Raw genomic sequence first — 14,481 nt, forward strand, 5'->3', positions numbered from 1 at the left:
ATGTGTCTCTCGATAAAATTAAATCGGAAAATTATTAGTTTTCCACACACGCGCTCAGTATCAATTTAATTGAAAAACCAATTCGAACTAGAAAGCTTAATTTCACTTGCCTGCTGCAAAAATGCATTTTCAAAACAGGCATAAAACCAAAGTGCAGGAATTTTTCATATCCAAGAGCTGCAGGCAAATAAACTTAACGGTTTAGATGCCTCATTCGCTGACCGCAGCACCATTCTAAGCGCTAATTAAAGCAGAATGGCTGTTTAATCTGCACTGGAAAGTAATTTCAATGCGAAATTTGCGGACTTGTTTCGGTGCCATCAGGTGAAGAGTGCCACTTCCCACTGCTAAAAACCAAAGGAAAACTTGGGGTCAGACGCTGGCCCATCAGCTAGTTATTCAAATGCGTCCACGCCAATTTCAAGGTTCCTGAACCAATTTGAAACTGGTACCATTGAGGAAGGCGATTATTAGTGATATTTGTCAAATGGAAATGTTCGAAATCGACCGGAATGTTATCGAAAAAAGCGAATAAAATTTAACAATCGCGTTACTGTGACGCGCTGCAAACTGCTGATTGAGTGAGTGAATGAGAAGCGGAACCGCTCTTTGGGACCAGTCTATGATGCAATAGGCTTAAAACTAAGGAAAAAGTTTTCACCGGCGGCTCAGAGTTTCTGCTAGATGACCGTAATATAAAAAATTCAATGCGGGTTCCGTGACAAGCCACTACTTTTAATCGGACATCAAGAACATTTTGTGAATAATTGGGCACCAATAATTAGAAAATTCCGACTCGGAATTGGTTCCATGTAATTATAAAGTGATTCTATTCAAACAGCCATAGCAATTAGGCACCTGATTTCGAAAACCGTTCAGTTCCGTACAGTGAGCGCGTTGTGCATCAACGACATATTTCGCCATAAGTGCGGCATGTTCTCACACTGATCCGGCTTCAAAATGACTATAGTGAACTCACCAACGCCCAGTAAGTAAACCGTTTTTAACAAAACATTCCCCATTTAAACTTCAACCGTGCGCAGGTTCCATCCCGATCAGGAGCATAATATGGGTCAAACTGTTCACCTGCACGTTGTTCTTGTACATGCTCAGAACCAACATGTCGCTCATTCTCCTGGCCATGGTGGACTCAGACAGGGGCAACAATGACACGCAATCCCTGCCCGAATGCCTGGCGCCTTACGGCAATGCCACGATCAAAAACACTGAAACCATCAGCGCTCAGAGACGCTCAGAAACCACATTCGATTGGGACCCCAACCTGCAGGGCCTGGTTTTAGGCTCCTACTTTTGGGGATTTTTCATCAGCAACATGCCAGCAGGAGCCATAGCCGAACGATACGGCCCCCGCAACTCCGTGGCCGTTTCTTTCACCCTTAGCTCCATTCTGACGCTCTTTGGGCCCTTGTGCGCCTCCGTGCACCCCTATCTGCTGATCGCCAACCGATTTGTGATCGGCCTGCTGGGGGTAGGCAAGCTCAGAACTGCCCGGACTCAACGATGGTAACCCGGTAACTTTTTTAGGGAATCGTGTATCCAGCAGTACATTGTCTGATCGCCAAATGGGCGCCGCCGGCCGAAAAGGGCAAATTCATCAGCGCCACCCTGGGCAGCTCATTGGGCACAGTCTTCACCTGGCCCCTTCTAGGTAATTAACGGGGCTCTGAGTGCAATTGGGTGCTTAAATGGGGGTTTTAGGCGCAATTATCGAGCATCTGGGCTGGAACTGGGCGTTCTGGACCTGCGGCATTTTGGGGCTGCTCTGGACGGTTCTGTGGGTGATTTTCGTGCGCGATTCACCTGAACAACATCCCTGGATCAGCAGCGCGGAAAAGGAGTACATCAGCCACAGTTTGGCTGGCACAGTTTCGACCCAGAAGGTATTCAATTTAATTTACTTTTGGTATTCTTTCCTTAGTATACAGTCCGGCTGTACAGATGTATTCTGTGCAGACTCAATTTTGCGCTCGTTCATAAAATAATCAAATGTTATTATTATATTACCTACTAATAAGGTCCTCCAAAAGTTCAATAACAAGGAATATACCGGGAAAGCACCTTTTTGCTTCAAGTAACTTTCGCTGTCCAAATAGTCGAAGAATCCAAAAAGTCTTCGGGCACCCAAATAGCACTTGAACAACAGAAATATCCCAGTTTGATGGCTAGTAGGCGCGTTTCACTGTCGCTGCACGGGTTTGACAGTAAACGTCAGAAGTTCTCCACTGGGAAAAAATGGTTTTTTTCCGTGAAAAGCGCACTACCGGTCGCGAAAACATCACAAAACTGTGAAAAACAATCCCCGCTTCACGAAAATCAGCAATTATCGGGCGCAAACGCAAAAAACCCGGAATTTATCAAAAAACCGAGCGACCAAAGCACGAGCTGTGTCACCCACCCGCCATTAAACGCCGCACTGAATCACCGAAATGACACGAGAACGACCGACTCTTTATAGGCCTATAAGCGGACAACCAGGCCGAATTTTTGAATCAACTAAAGCACTATTTACTGAAATCTGATTTCCCCAGCGCATTCCTCCATACAAGTCGATCTTCCTCTCCGTGCCGTCATGGGCGTTGTGCGTCGCCCAATTCGGCAACCTTTGGGGGCTGTTTTTCCTGATGACGGCCGGTCCCAAGTTCATGTCCAGCGTGTTGGGCTTCGATTTGGGACACACCGGCTTCCTAGCCGCACTTCCCTACCTGGCGCGGATGATCGCCGGGTTCTCATTTGGGGCCATCGGCGACCTGATCGTCCGCCGGGCCTTGCTGTCCAAAACGGCGCTTCGCAAGAGTTTTGTGATCTTCTGTAAGTAGTCGTTCCCTATCGGGGAGTGAGTGAGTATTGCAATCGCGCTGCTTCAGCTCACATCGTGCCTGGCTGTCTTCTGATCGCTCAGACGCTCGTCGGTTGCCAAGCGACCTGGGTGACAGTCCTGCTGACGCTGTCGCTGGCCTTTAATGGCGCCAGCACCATTACTAACCTATCCAATGCGCAGGATTTGGCCCCCAACTTTGCAGGCAGCCTTTATGGGATCGCAAACTGCGTCGGCAGCACCACTGGCATCATCAGCCCAATGGTAGTGGGCTATTTGACGTCCGATCATGTACGTCAACAGTCTTAGTGGTTAACCGAATAATCTCACCGGTTTCTTCCACCATAGAATGGCATTAAAGAATGGCACATAATCTTCTACATCGGCGCCGCAGTTTATATTGCCTGCGGGCTGTTCTTCATGGCCTTCGCCTCGGCAGAGATCCAGCCCTGGAACTACGCGAAGGAGGACCTGGGGATTAAGCAGATCGAAGGGGTCGACAATACTGGGTTCCAGGAAAAATTCGAAGATCTGGCATGATGTTGTAGGAAATGACATGTATTTTATCGCCTTGGGACCAATTTTATTTATACAGCAGATGGGCATTATAGCTGTCAAATTGACAAGTATTTAGGACAATTGCGCTTTTTTTCAAATTAACGTCGTTTGTTTGAATGGAAGGGGAGTTTCATCAACCGTCAAAATAGTGAATGCACCATCTATCCAAGGGCGGATCCAGGGGGGGGAGTCATGACCCCCCCCATTCAATTCTCTATCCAACGATGCCAATTCTGTGGCTCGAATGGTTCTTGAGAAACTTCGAAAAAAGCAGCGGCATGTTCAAGTGGATTTTGCAACTCAAATAAAACCACGCAAATCTAAAACTTCTTGAATTTAAGCATTTTTTGAGAAAACTGCCAACAATTCCCCATCCATCGTTCACTTTCTAAAAACGCCATTTATTTCTCTCTAGAATGATGTGCAAATGAGCGTTCTTGCCCATTTTGCCTCCGAGAAATGAGCAAAAATGGGACGGAAAACATGAAATTTTGGCAAAATCTTGCACCTAAGTGTGTGAAATTCAAATTTCGCTTTCTGGGTCAAAACTACTCGAATTTCCTCAACATTTTCGTTCATAAACAACAGAAGACCGTATTTTTTCTACATAACCCCCCCCTGACTTTAAAGCTGGATCCGCCCCTGCATCTAACCGTCTCAGTCTCTCTGCTTTTGAGTCCTTTTCTCTATCATCTAAAACTTCACTTTGAAAGACATCGAAGCCAACAGTCATTCTATAATCATTTTGATGAAAACAGATGCGGAATTTCCCCATTTTAAACTAAAGTTTCATTCCTAATTGCCAGCTTTATGACGTGTTCCGGGTTTTTCAAGCCCCCCAAGCTAAATGATAATTGGCAATTAATAAACTTCCCAAATACCCAAAACCTGTGAAAATGTACACATAAATGCCTCATTTGCGTAAACATTCAAAAACAATTGATTGCCTGAGACGCCGCTAATGTGTTTAATCTGACTAATTGCCGGCAAAAGAAACAATGCGACTGCGACTATCAGCTCGTTGCAGCTTTACAATGGGAATGAGTCACGCGGGTAGATAATTATTGCAAATATAACGCTGGAAAAAGCCTTAAATGCATTATATTGGCGGCCTTGGCTCCCCACTGAACAACGTATCGGTTTGCACACAAAAAACGCGGAAAACTGCAGTACACAAAAATGTTTCCTGCCGCGCGCGTCTTTGCTAGTTTGAGTGTTTTAGCGGCTTTGAGCTGCGGTTGCCCCAATCCCGGACCGGACGACCCTCGCCCGCCTGGAGGTAAGCAGTGGCAAGCCTTTGGCAACTAAAAACACGCACATTTCAGGAATACAATGGATCAACTGCAGCAGACCGAACGAGCACTACTTATGCGGCTCTGCTTGCCAAAACACATGCGAAACCTTAGGGCAAGTTTGCCCCATCGTGAATATTCGCTGCAACGATTCTTGCTACTGTTGCCCGGGCTTCGCCCGGGACTGCCAGGACAATTGCGTGCCCGAACCGGACTGTCCGCCTAAGGGGACTTGCTCCAACACTTCTAGCTGATTTACATTAACAACGTTTATTCAAACACCTACTGGATAAATGTACATTATTTCCTCAATACACGCAACAACAATGCATGCGAACCGATTGCATCTACTGTATGTAGAAACTAAGCTAAAATAATACTGGAAACATCCTGGAATATCGGCGATAGCGCAAGCTTGGTTCTGCCCAACAAAACTGAGGGTTACGTAAACAGCACCCGTCGCAGAACCAAAAGCGCTATGAGGGCGACGATTATGCTAATGATGACTTTCCAAAATTTGTCTCTGAAAGCCGAAAAACTCGAAAACTCGCATCCAGCCCCTACAGTCTCTTGGGGACTTTACCTGTTGCTCCTCTCAATGCTGGTTCTGAGGATATCGTCCACGACCTGAGTTTGCATCTGCGAAGTGCTCGGCACATTTCTCTGTCTCAGATCCTGCGAGATGTCCGACTTAACGGTTTCAGCTTCGTCGCCTTCTTCCGCAGGCGGTGCCTTTTCACTCTTGTCCTCTTCTGTCTAAAATCAAGCCCTGAGCTGAATAAACCCGGCGCCCTACTGGCTCACCTTCAGGGTGATCGTTTGCAGCATGCTGTTCTCCTCTTGGGTTAAAACCGGCGTTTTCTCTGCCGAGACTAAAGTGTCGGCGATTTTCCCGCAAGTGGGACATTCCCAGCTTTTGGACTTCTTTGCAAGCAATTGCCGCTCTTCGGGCGTGTAATCCAACGACCCAATGGTTCCAGCACCTTGTGCAAGGGGAAACATCAACGCTCAAAGAAGCGCCATTAAGGGCAATTACCTTTGGACGGCATGAAGGCAATCAGGGCCAGAAGAGCTGTTCGGATCGACCAAGAGGGCTGCCACGTTTCCGGATGGAAACCGGAAATGGAGAGGCAGATCTTTTTATTTACTTCAAAACGCCCGTTTGGCTGGAACAAAACTCCAATCTTTCAAAGCGAGCGAACAACGCCAGACAAGTTCCCCCGTTCTTAACATCAGTTAAAACACTCACCGTCAGTAAAATGATATTGGGGGGCTGCATAGGGTACTGCGGGGGCAGCAGAATTCTGCCGTGATAATAACCCCCCTCAAACTCCGTCTCTGAGGGCCCCCTCACTGTGAAGTGCCATTCAAACAGGTTGTCCTCCAAAGGACACACATGGTATTCCTCGGTAGGGTTGGCCAGCTCCAACGCTTCCCTCATGAGGCGTTTCACCCCTAGACGATAACCAACATTACAGCTGTGCCCACAACTAAGCCCCACTTGATCAATCGGGGGTTTGTTTTGCGGTGCCTTAACCTATTAAACCCACACGAGTTTATCGTGCTTACCGGGGCTCTTTAGGTTGTATCGGGTTTCCAAGGACATGGCAACCAGTCCAGCGGACGCTGTCCACGTAGTTCAGTGCAGTTGTTCTGGATTAAATCACTGGAATTTTGATAAACACAAGACAAGCTGATAACAGTAAACACGTCAGGTTTGACGGGAATAGGCAACCAATCCGGAGACTTGTCTCTGGCCAATCCAGTCAACCGAACGTGTTTTTGAATGCAGATAGTGAATGGAGAGGGCCACAGAATACCCCCCTGGGGGATATTCTGTGGAGACGATCAAACCACAGAACTACTAATCCAGTGCATGAAACCTGAACCTCCGTGGCAATTCTACAGGAACCTACTTCTCTTCTGACATTCGGCGGCTGAAATTGACCTTTGTGACTCGGGGACAGATGACAGACAGTTGACTGACTATTCTAAATATCCCCCCTATGGGGGTCTGTTCTGTGGTTTGTTACTTTTTGGATCTGCAAGCTTCTTTGTGTTTCATATTTAAAATCATCGGAAAATTTGAATATCAGACACTTGGAGCAAGATTATGCCAAAATTCCATGTTTTCCGTCCCGTTTTTGCTCATATCTCGGAGGCAAAATGAGCAAGAACGCTCATGTGTACATCATTCAAGACAGAAATAAATGGCCTTTTTAGAAAGTGAACCATCGATAAGGAAATGTTGACAGTTTTCTCAAAAAATGCTTGAATTCAAGAAGTTTTAGATTTGCGCGGTTTTTTTTTGAGTTGCAAAATCCACTTGAACATGACGCTGCTTTTTTCGAGGTTTCTCAAGAACCATTCGAGCCACAGAATTCGTTTTGGCATCGTTGGATAGAGAATTGAATGGGGGGAGGGGTGTCATGACCCCCTTAGATCCGCCCTTGCGCCGGGCAAACAAAAAAAAACTCTCCTGATAATGAAAGCGAGAAGGAACGAACATGTCTAAAAGGGAACGAGATATGTTGGTATAGTAGCAAAATTAACTAATTAACTGAAAAAAATGGTTGAAATTTCTGTATAAAATTTAAAAAAACCAGAAAAAAAAATTCCTGCTTTTTTTAAGCAAAAGTTGGAGAAAATATTGAAAAGGACAGGAAAAATTCGTGCAATTTTTTTTAGTAAACCCCCTTCAACGTTTACAAAAATATAAAATCACTAAACACTAAATCAGTACCTCACTCCACATTCACAACGCACATGCCGTTCTGGCCATCCTCGCCACTGAACCGCGCGGGGTGCTTCACATTCAACTTCTTCAGCTCAAATCGTGCCTCTACTTCCCCATGGTAAACCGCTGGAGGATAACAATCGCCGCCAGGCCCCATGTCTGGTTGGCTAATAGTAAAAGCGTGGCTCCTGGACGGTCGTCTGGGAATAAACTCGCGGTTTAGCATCGGATCGGCGGGCGCCGTTTTGTTCCGGCGGGTTTTGGCGCTTTGCGCCCTCCTCAACTCGGCGCCCATCTGGAGCTGACGCTTTACGATCTGGACAGCGCTTTGAGGACGCTCCCGCTCCGCACCGAAGCTGTTAACGTAGTAAACCTCCGGGAACGTAATGGAACTGGAGGTGCTGTGGTCGCTCGCTTTGGGTTCTTCTGGGTTCGGGTAAAAGTCGGCCATCTGCAGGTCGTTGGCGTCTTTTACGGCGTCGCCGTTCATTTGGGAGGCGTACTCGGAAAAGGTCTGGATTGCGTTGGGGTCGACGCTACCGAGGCGCGATTCGCGCTCCAACTTGATGCGTCTCAACCGCTCCAACATCTCCTGCTTCTCCTTGATCTCCTGCTCGACGATGTCGAGTTGCACGCGCCTGTTAAGCAGCTCGTAGTTGTTGTCCACGTAGTTGACAATCCATTCGTAGCCCTGCTTGATTCCTGGGTCGATTTTGTTGTAGTTGGCGCTGTTCAATTAAAAAGGAGATTTTAGAGGATTTGTTTATTTAAAAAAACTCCCTACCAGCAGCTCTGAACCAAAGCGGGGCACTCGTAGCGGTTGACTAGCTCTTCAATATGCAGGCACTCGATCAGGTCGATCTCATCCAAGGCCGCCTCCTGATCCTGCTTATTGGCCAGGATCAGCAGCGGCTTTCCGCTGATCTTGTCGCTGCTCAGAATTTCTTCTAGAACGCCACGGGCCTCATGAAAGCGCGTTTCATCGCATGAATCCACCACAAATATCACGCCATGCACATCGACAAAGTACTTGCACCAAATGGCCCTGATGTTGCTGCTTCCGCCTGAAATAGCCCAACATTAAGCGCCCCAAACTCACCCCACAGGACTAACCCAAGTCGAAAATCTTCACATCATACTGCAAATGCTTCAGTTCGATCACGGAAAACCCTATGGTGGGTATGGGGCAGTCTATGGGCTCCCCAGCCAGGCCTTTAGCGGCTACCGTTTTGCCTGCATTGTCCAGCCCCACAAGAAGCAGCGCCAGCCTTCGTCTAAATGCCAGTTAAAGCGTATTTAAAAAACATAAACCTTAAGGATGATTACCTGTTTAATTGACTTTCCTGGCAACAGTGGTTTCCCATAGCAGGAGCAGCGAGGACATGGCCGAAGAGAGTGTTATGTTTTGTTGATGAGTTTTGCAATCAACACAAACATTTTCAAGTTCCACGTGAAGCCAGCGGCCGCAGGCGAGGAGGAAGAGGAAAATGCAGGAAAATAATCAATACGACGCCGGAAAGGGCTCGAAATCCTCTCAATATTGACCACGGGAACAGTGTCAAGGTAAGAGTTGCCACTGACAAACTTGTTTGTTGAAGTTTCAGTGACAATTCGCTCACTTTTGTGCAACCAATCAACCAATTACTATGGCAACCGCAGGACAAAAACAAATACTTTCATTTACCTGTCATAAATCTACTTTCCTCTCACGATTAACGAGGAAACTTTCAGGTGAAATTTCACAAATAATAATGACGCGTTTTTCATCTTGAATAAACTCTGTATTACCTTACGTCCTAAGAGAGTTTTAGCTTAGTTTTCAAATTGGTCACAATTAACTTGTAGGGCTCCTTCACTTCCACCGAAGTCTCAGGCACCTTGAACAGCCGCTTAGCCCTCGGGGATAACAGCACTAGATTCTGCACTAGTCCATAGGCACTGGATGTGGTCCAGTAGAGCGCCAGGCACTGAAACAACCCCTTTAGCACAAGCCGCTTCTGAGCCTCCCAGAGCCTACCGAAGGTACTGAAGCCGCTATAGGCACCATTACCACGCTTAACACTCTAAACACGTTGGTGATGACCGTTTGAGTGCGGGATCTGGGCCCCGACGTTCTGGAAAGAAGCTGCAACTAATCAACCAGTTTTTCAGTAGTTGGTGGGCACTTTGCGCGCGGGCTTACTTCGATGATGGCCAGATTCGCCACCCCAAGTGCAACTGGGAAGATCCAGGAAGCGTCCGGCACGGTCAGATTGGGGATGAAGCCAAACCCGCCCACTGCCAGCTCGGAGTAGGTGATTTGCGCGGCCAAATCTGGTACGGGCAGCATATACGTTAAGTTTCGCCAGCTCACTGAGAGCGAAACCCAAAGCGGTATTTGGAACCACAGCAGCACGGTGGTTTTGAATGGATGGCAATTGTCCCTCACTACCAACCGGTTCCACTGCTGCTTCATCTAGGGGTTAAACAGGCAGGTTAGCTCTCAACCCCCTTTCATTAGAGTTGCTTGCGCTCTTACTGTAGCCTTAAACGCCGCCTTGGCAGTCCTCTCGTCCCACTTGAACAGCTTCACTGCCACGTTGGTTTCATGCCTCAGCTCCTCGGCAATCGCCGGCAGCTCCTGCTTAAGATTCTCCAGCTTGGCCAAAATAGTCTGCTGGTAAACAGCCAACGGCAGCGTAACTACTGATCTGTAACCAAGAGGTTGGGGCAATGGGGCTTCATTGGAACACTGGGGCTACCTGACGGCTACGGTGGATATCACTAAGCTGGCCCACCAGGGCAGCCCAGAAACCTCGTGCACATACAGCAGATACTTTTGGCAACACTCCACTGGGGCACTTTCGGAGATTGTCTTGAAAATCCCTGCCTGCGTGGCCGCGATCGACTGCACGGAGGCCTGCCATGACATGGGGCGTCGCTGGCGATCCCCACTCAACCCGGGATATATTAGAGGCTGGAGTTTTGTGCAATCCCTGGCGGCCGGAATAAGGCGATTTATTTTCAGCATGTTGATCAACAAAAGCCAAGGGGTGCATGTTACGACATTCCGGAAGAACTGGATTTAATCGGGTGTTGACTATTTTTGTCCATCCATGACACAAGGTGGAGGTTATGTTCATAGATAAAGACAAGTATGGTTATGTTTACTGTCCGTAGGTGGGCGCAGTTGCCGAACACCTGCAAGTGAATCACTGCTACTAAATAAATTAAGCTTCGGCTGTAATTGAATGGTCTGTGAATAAGAGAAGAGGGTTTAATTGATGTGCGTAAATATGGCCAAATCTGGTACGGTACAAATTAGGACTGAACCGCTGAATACTGAGCTAGTTTTAGCGGGAGAAAATCAGCAACATGAAGTTTTCGCGCCCAGTGTGGCAAGCAGGCATTATATTGACCCATTTCTGACAGACAGATCATGAGTGCGATTTCTGGGGAAAGCTTGTTTGTGATAGTTCGGTGCATGGAAAATTGGGGCTTAAAACCGGGAAAAACTACCCATTTGACCTCGTTGCCTTCACTCTCTTTTGGCCTGTTTTGCCCCATTCAATCACCGTCTACAACCAATGTTAACAAATGGTCCTAACCCAACGAGTGTGTGCAAACAACAGAGAAAGTGTTCACTGACCGCAGTTGTTAATTATTCAATTTCTCCTCATTGCCAATGAGACAACCAGTTGCATAATCAGGCTGCTGGAAAAACATTGCTTGGGGCGGTTTGTCAGAAAGTGCATTTGCTGTTAGTACGGCGGCTAGAATGGGGTCCAACTTCTCGTCCCAGGCCATTTTGAACACGATGACTAACTTTGTCAGTGGCACGAAGAGGAAGCGATTGGAGAGTGAGGAGGACGAGCTGAATAAGGTTATTGATATCGTTTTGCACACCCCGAAAAAGTAAGCCAACATGGTTTCCTGGCTTGCACGGCATTTTAAGCGACAATTTTCTCTCAGAATCAAGCTGTCATGCACCGCCAAGTACATCTACCAGGCCCTTTTCGTCGAGGGCAAGAACTCGGACGTAACAGTGTGTGCTTTGGGGAAAGAGTACTACCTTCATAGAGTGTATCTGTGCCAGAGCCCCTATTTTGGCAGCATGTTTGGGGGCTCCTGGTTGGAGACTACGCAGAAGTACATCACAATTGACGTGGTTGATCCCGCGATCACGCAGGACTGTATGTTTAACCCAACATCCTGGTCTGATGGGATTAATTGAATTGAATCTTTATCGCAAGATCGATTTTTTTCCATTTTTTTATGTGAATCTTTCTAGCATTGAAGGTGGTTTTCGGGTCGCTGTACGAGGCTGAAGTGGTGCTGAACCCCTTAGAAGTGCTTCCCATCATGGCAACCGCCACCATGTTCCAATTGGATGGTTTGATCGAGCAATGCACTGAACTGATGTTGGAAACGATCAACCCCAAGGTGGCTGTTTAGCTCACTCGTTCCATTGTGTTGTCAACGCTCTTTTAACTGCAGACATGCCTGGATTACTACAATGCCGCCTGCCTATACGGAGACAAGAAGCTCGAGGACGCTTGCATTAGATGGTTCTTGGTGAACTTGATGCCTTACTACTACCAGGAGTCTGATGAAGATCTGCGTACCATTCCCGTGTCCCTGATGGAAACTTTGATGGCGCAGCCCGACCTCTGCACGATCCAGACCGAGTGCTCTCTCTATGTGATGCTGAAGCATTGGGTTTATTTGATCCACCATCCCGAGGAATCCAAACCCACCGCTTCTGCGGTCGCTGAATATTTCAGCCAGCGGCCAGGTAAACAGCTCACTTCTTCATACTCTATGATCTGGTTTTAAGTAGTTGTGACTTAACATGCAGATAAAACGCCGTTTCTGCACACGCCGGAAGGGCGTCAGTTCGTCAACGTGTTCCAGGAACTGCGGATTCCCAACCTCATCAACCATCATTTGGATATCGAGCTGATTCTTGGCGACAACATCATTCCGAAGAGCTGGTTGAACACGGTGGTGATTCAGCAATGGGACAACATGCTGCGAGTGAACCACAACGAGGATAAGGGGTAATTTCGCGGGCTTTTAACTGTTTTCCTGCAACAAAAATGGTGTTGTTTAGGCCTTTGGAGGTCTCGGAAGCGGACTTCCTTAAGCAGAGCGTGCGATGTGGGCGGATTGTATTAACGGCAGAACGGCACGTTTGGCGTTGGACCGGGTTTTACTTCGGCGTTGACCTGCTAGTGGCTCTAGAGAACAACATGCTGAGCGTGAGGCGCAACCACCGGTCTGAGTTGGAGCAGTTGCTCAGCTTTCAGACCCAGCGGAACGTCGCCGTATTGTAAGAGCAGAGTTCAAAGTCAGCTCCATTTTTGCTAACTGTTGGACACTCATTTGCAGGTTTCGAGTGGTTCGGTTGAACGAGCAGAAACAAATCACTTACAGTAAAGAGTCCAACATCATGCTTCTGAGCCTCGCCAAAGGCCAAGAAGTGCCAGTGATGTCCTTTGACAAAGTGGTTTACCCGATTATCGTGACTGCAAATATGCTCTTCATCGCGCCGGAAAAGAAAGAGTCTGTGAAGAAAGATGACTGATAGTGGGCCGCCAAAGAGCCTAAGAATTCTCGACAAGGACAGCTGCGGCTGTCCACTTCAGCCGTTTACATGTGGATGGCGCATTCCCTGTTTGGAGCTAATTGGTTGCACCAAACCTCAATACCTAGTCACATCCGTATAGTTATATAGAGTATTTTTATGTATAAAATGTACAGAATGTGCACATACTTAACGCCTGCAGTATTCAATCAGTTTCACCGCAGTGCCATAACCGATTCAATTAATATGCTTAGACTGGGACTTTTTGCGAACTACTATTTTATTCCAATAGTAGCCTTTATGTTCTGTGTGTTTTTTCAAAGTTACTTAAGTTAGGTGTAAGTCTAAATGTATTTTCTACCACTAACATTCAGCAATGTTAATCAATATACATTTGATACCAGCTAGTGTCTGATTTCCTGCGAGAAGTGTCATTTTTTCAGCAAAAATCATCGAAATGGCCGATACTCAAGGTAATTTTTCTCGGTTTTCCGTTTGTCCGCTGATAGGCGCTCGATCCAGATCAATTGGGCGTGTTCAACCAGGGCTCCACCTACCTACAAAGCCCGCAGCATGATTGGCTGCGGAAGCAGCGCGCTCATTACCCTCACATTTTCAATTGGTCGCAGATCGTCTTCGAACCGCCACCTCCAATCAAGAGGATCGCCCAATTGGACTCTAAGCGGCTGAAGGAGAAACGCCACTATCCCCAATTGAGCACACGGTCGTATTTGGATGATTATTTCTAAATTATGTATAATAAAATAATAACTGGTGGATCTGAACTGGAAAGTTTTTCAAAAGTTGAGATCTGGACGCCAAACAAACAAGCCATTGAATGCTCTGATTAATTGAAGAAAACATTACACACGCCACTTTTAGTGCAATGCAGCGTAAAAACTATTGGACTTGATAATCTTTGAACCCTCAAAAGGCATCAGCAGATAAGTGGTTCCACTAGAATAACGTTTAATAGGAGGAGCAAAAGTATCCGCAAAACTTTGACGTTCTATTAAACTTTTTCCACCTTTCCTAAGCTGGGATGGTTCCACATTTCCGACCCCTTTAGCAGCCCTTGAGGGCCTCAAGTTGCTTTTGAAAGTGGCTTCAAATCACTGCTTGCCTCCACCGACACAATCTACTATAAAAACTCACATATGCCCCCAGACTAACATCGATCATAGATCAATAATCAAATATTCAAAAACTATATAAATAAATCAGGTCGCACTCAGTCAAACCCTTGCAAGATGCTTTACCTAAAAGTAGTGTGCTTGGTGTTAATGGCTTTTCATGCCACCCCCGGGGCACACAAACTGGTAGAAGGCGCGCAGGTAAGCAAACATCTACTCACTTGATTTCTGAGCCAAAATGAGGTTTTTTAGGCCCAGATTGTAGAACCAATCGAACTTGAACATGTCGCACGCAGGGCACGCAGTTTAGGAGGCGGGGGCGGTGGTGGAGGCTCTATGCTTGGAGGGGGTGGCGGAGG

At 47.0% G+C, this 14,481-nt stretch overlaps 6 protein-coding genes and 1 long non-coding RNA gene across 9 annotated transcripts in view; 3 read left to right on the forward strand and 4 right to left on the reverse strand.

Moving 5' to 3' along the window:
- Positions 1-79: 79 nt before the first annotated feature.
- Positions 80-3,472, forward strand: LOC109542231 (sialin). Its single transcript, XM_019911367.2, has 7 exons — positions 80-988; positions 1,044-1,489; positions 1,546-1,669; positions 1,720-1,901; positions 2,550-2,829; positions 2,886-3,127; positions 3,185-3,472. Exons 1-7 carry the CDS (start codon positions 961-963, stop codon positions 3,374-3,376), a joined length of 1,494 nt encoding a protein of 497 aa, XP_019766926.2. The 5' UTR covers positions 80-960; the 3' UTR covers positions 3,377-3,472.
- Positions 3,473-4,008: 536 nt separating this feature from the next.
- On the forward strand, positions 4,009-5,023 carry LOC109542238. The gene is made up of 2 exons (XR_002172404.2): positions 4,009-4,673; positions 4,720-5,023. It is a non-coding gene; the product is annotated as an uncharacterized LOC109542238 (long non-coding RNA).
- Positions 4,941-6,500, reverse strand: LOC109542234 (ubiquitin-conjugating enzyme E2 J1). The gene is made up of 6 exons (XM_019911369.2): positions 6,256-6,500; positions 5,936-6,141; positions 5,723-5,852; positions 5,491-5,669; positions 5,270-5,442; positions 4,941-5,209 (listed from the first exon to the last, which is right to left on the reverse strand). Exons 1-6 carry the CDS (start codon positions 6,290-6,292, stop codon positions 5,128-5,130), a joined length of 807 nt encoding a protein of 268 aa, XP_019766928.1. The 5' UTR covers positions 6,293-6,500; the 3' UTR covers positions 4,941-5,127.
- Positions 6,501-7,355: 855 nt separating this feature from the next.
- Positions 7,356-9,285, reverse strand: LOC109542201 (ADP-ribosylation factor-like protein 13B). Its single transcript, XM_019911326.2, has 4 exons — positions 8,750-9,285; positions 8,537-8,697; positions 8,208-8,487; positions 7,356-8,151 (listed from the first exon to the last, which is right to left on the reverse strand). The coding sequence occupies exons 1-4, from the start codon at positions 8,785-8,787 to the stop codon at positions 7,431-7,433; spliced, it is 1,200 nt and encodes a 399-aa protein (XP_019766885.2). The 5' UTR covers positions 8,788-9,285; the 3' UTR covers positions 7,356-7,430.
- LOC109542210 (cytochrome c oxidase assembly protein COX18, mitochondrial) lies at positions 9,183-10,561 on the reverse strand. 2 transcript variants are annotated; one of them, XM_048669963.1, is made up of 5 exons: positions 10,165-10,561; positions 9,942-10,113; positions 9,606-9,878; positions 9,441-9,548; positions 9,183-9,390 (listed from the first exon to the last, which is right to left on the reverse strand). In XM_048669963.1, the coding sequence occupies exons 1-5, from the start codon at positions 10,431-10,433 to the stop codon at positions 9,220-9,222; spliced, it is 993 nt and encodes a 330-aa protein (XP_048525920.1). In that variant the 5' UTR covers positions 10,434-10,561; the 3' UTR covers positions 9,183-9,219. The 2 variants fall into 2 exon arrangements, with proteins under 2 accessions (XP_048525920.1, XP_019766897.2); XM_019911338.2 differs by having other exon boundaries at positions 9,441-9,554.
- The window catches only part of LOC109542221 (TP53-regulated inhibitor of apoptosis 1), a 14,031-nt gene continuing 10,080 nt past the window's right edge, over positions 10,531-14,481 (reverse strand). Inside the window, exon 3 of one of the 2 annotated variants that reach the window (XM_048669965.1) lies at positions 10,531-10,603. The gene's annotated coding sequence lies outside the window, so the exon portion shown is untranslated. Of the gene's footprint in view, positions 10,604-12,407; positions 12,491-14,481 lie in introns of those variants that run through there. The other variant, XM_019911356.2, reaches the window with a different exon arrangement.
- LOC109542207 (protein germ cell-less) lies at positions 10,619-13,392 on the forward strand. Its single transcript, XM_019911335.2, has 7 exons — positions 10,619-11,317; positions 11,375-11,595; positions 11,694-11,845; positions 11,900-12,197; positions 12,261-12,462; positions 12,516-12,734; positions 12,794-13,392. The coding sequence occupies exons 1-7, from the start codon at positions 11,181-11,183 to the stop codon at positions 12,987-12,989; spliced, it is 1,425 nt and encodes a 474-aa protein (XP_019766894.2). The 5' UTR covers positions 10,619-11,180; the 3' UTR covers positions 12,990-13,392.

Source organism: Dendroctonus ponderosae, unplaced genomic scaffold, assembly GCF_020466585.1.
Source record: "Dendroctonus ponderosae isolate FM_Combo_2020 unplaced genomic scaffold, Dpon_F_20191213v2 Dpon_F_20191213_9, whole genome shotgun sequence".
Lineage (NCBI taxonomy): Eukaryota > Metazoa > Arthropoda > Insecta > Coleoptera > Curculionidae > Dendroctonus > Dendroctonus ponderosae.

What these genes read in the sequence shown, in the direction of transcription:
- LOC109542231 (XM_019911367.2), top strand. Translation starts at nt 961, where the DNA reads ATGACTATAGTGAACTCACCAACGCCCA. An exon ending in CTTCACCTGGCCCCTTCTAG is followed by an intron (nt 1,670 to 1,719) that starts GTAATTAACGGG and finishes TGGGGGTTTTAG; the next exon opens with GCGCAATTATCGAGCATCTG. An exon ending in GCACAGTTTCGACCCAGAAG is followed by an intron (nt 1,902 to 2,549) that starts GTATTCAATTTA and finishes TGATTTCCCCAG; the next exon opens with CGCATTCCTCCATACAAGTC.
- LOC109542234 (XM_019911369.2), bottom strand. Translation starts at nt 6,292, where the DNA reads ATGTCCTTGGAAACCCGATACAACCTAAAGAGCCCCG. An exon ending in ATACAACCTAAAGAGCCCCG is followed by an intron (nt 6,142 to 6,255) that starts GTAAGCACGATA and finishes GTTATCGTCTAG; the next exon opens with GGGTGAAACGCCTCATGAGG. An exon ending in AGCATTGAGAGGAGCAACAG is followed by an intron (nt 5,210 to 5,269) that starts GTAAAGTCCCCA and finishes TTCGGCTTTCAG; the next exon opens with AGACAAATTTTGGAAAGTCA.
- LOC109542201 (XM_019911326.2), bottom strand. Translation starts at nt 8,787, where the DNA reads ATGGGAAACCACTGTTGCCAGGAAAGTCAATTAAACAG. An exon ending in TGTGAAGATTTTCGACTTGG is followed by an intron (nt 8,488 to 8,536) that starts GTTAGTCCTGTG and finishes GGGCTATTTCAG; the next exon opens with GCGGAAGCAGCAACATCAGG. An exon ending in GCTTTGGTTCAGAGCTGCTG is followed by an intron (nt 8,152 to 8,207) that starts GTAGGGAGTTTT and finishes TTAATTGAACAG; the next exon opens with CGCCAACTACAACAAAATCG.
- LOC109542210 (XM_019911338.2), bottom strand. Translation starts at nt 10,433, where the DNA reads ATGCTGAAAATAAATCGCCTTATTCCGGCCGCCAGGGATTGCACAAAA. An exon ending in ATATCCACCGTAGCCGTCAG is followed by an intron (nt 10,114 to 10,164) that starts GTAGCCCCAGTG and finishes TCTTGGTTACAG; the next exon opens with ATCAGTAGTTACGCTGCCGT. An exon ending in AGGCGGCGTTTAAGGCTACA is followed by an intron (nt 9,879 to 9,941) that starts GTAAGAGCGCAA and finishes TTTAACCCCTAG; the next exon opens with ATGAAGCAGCAGTGGAACCG.
- LOC109542207 (XM_019911335.2), top strand. Translation starts at nt 11,181, where the DNA reads ATGGGGTCCAACTTCTCGTCCCAGGCCATTTTGAACACGATGACTAAC. An exon ending in GTTTTGCACACCCCGAAAAA is followed by an intron (nt 11,318 to 11,374) that starts GTAAGCCAACAT and finishes ATTTTCTCTCAG; the next exon opens with AATCAAGCTGTCATGCACCG. An exon ending in TCCCGCGATCACGCAGGACT is followed by an intron (nt 11,596 to 11,693) that starts GTATGTTTAACC and finishes GAATCTTTCTAG; the next exon opens with CATTGAAGGTGGTTTTCGGG.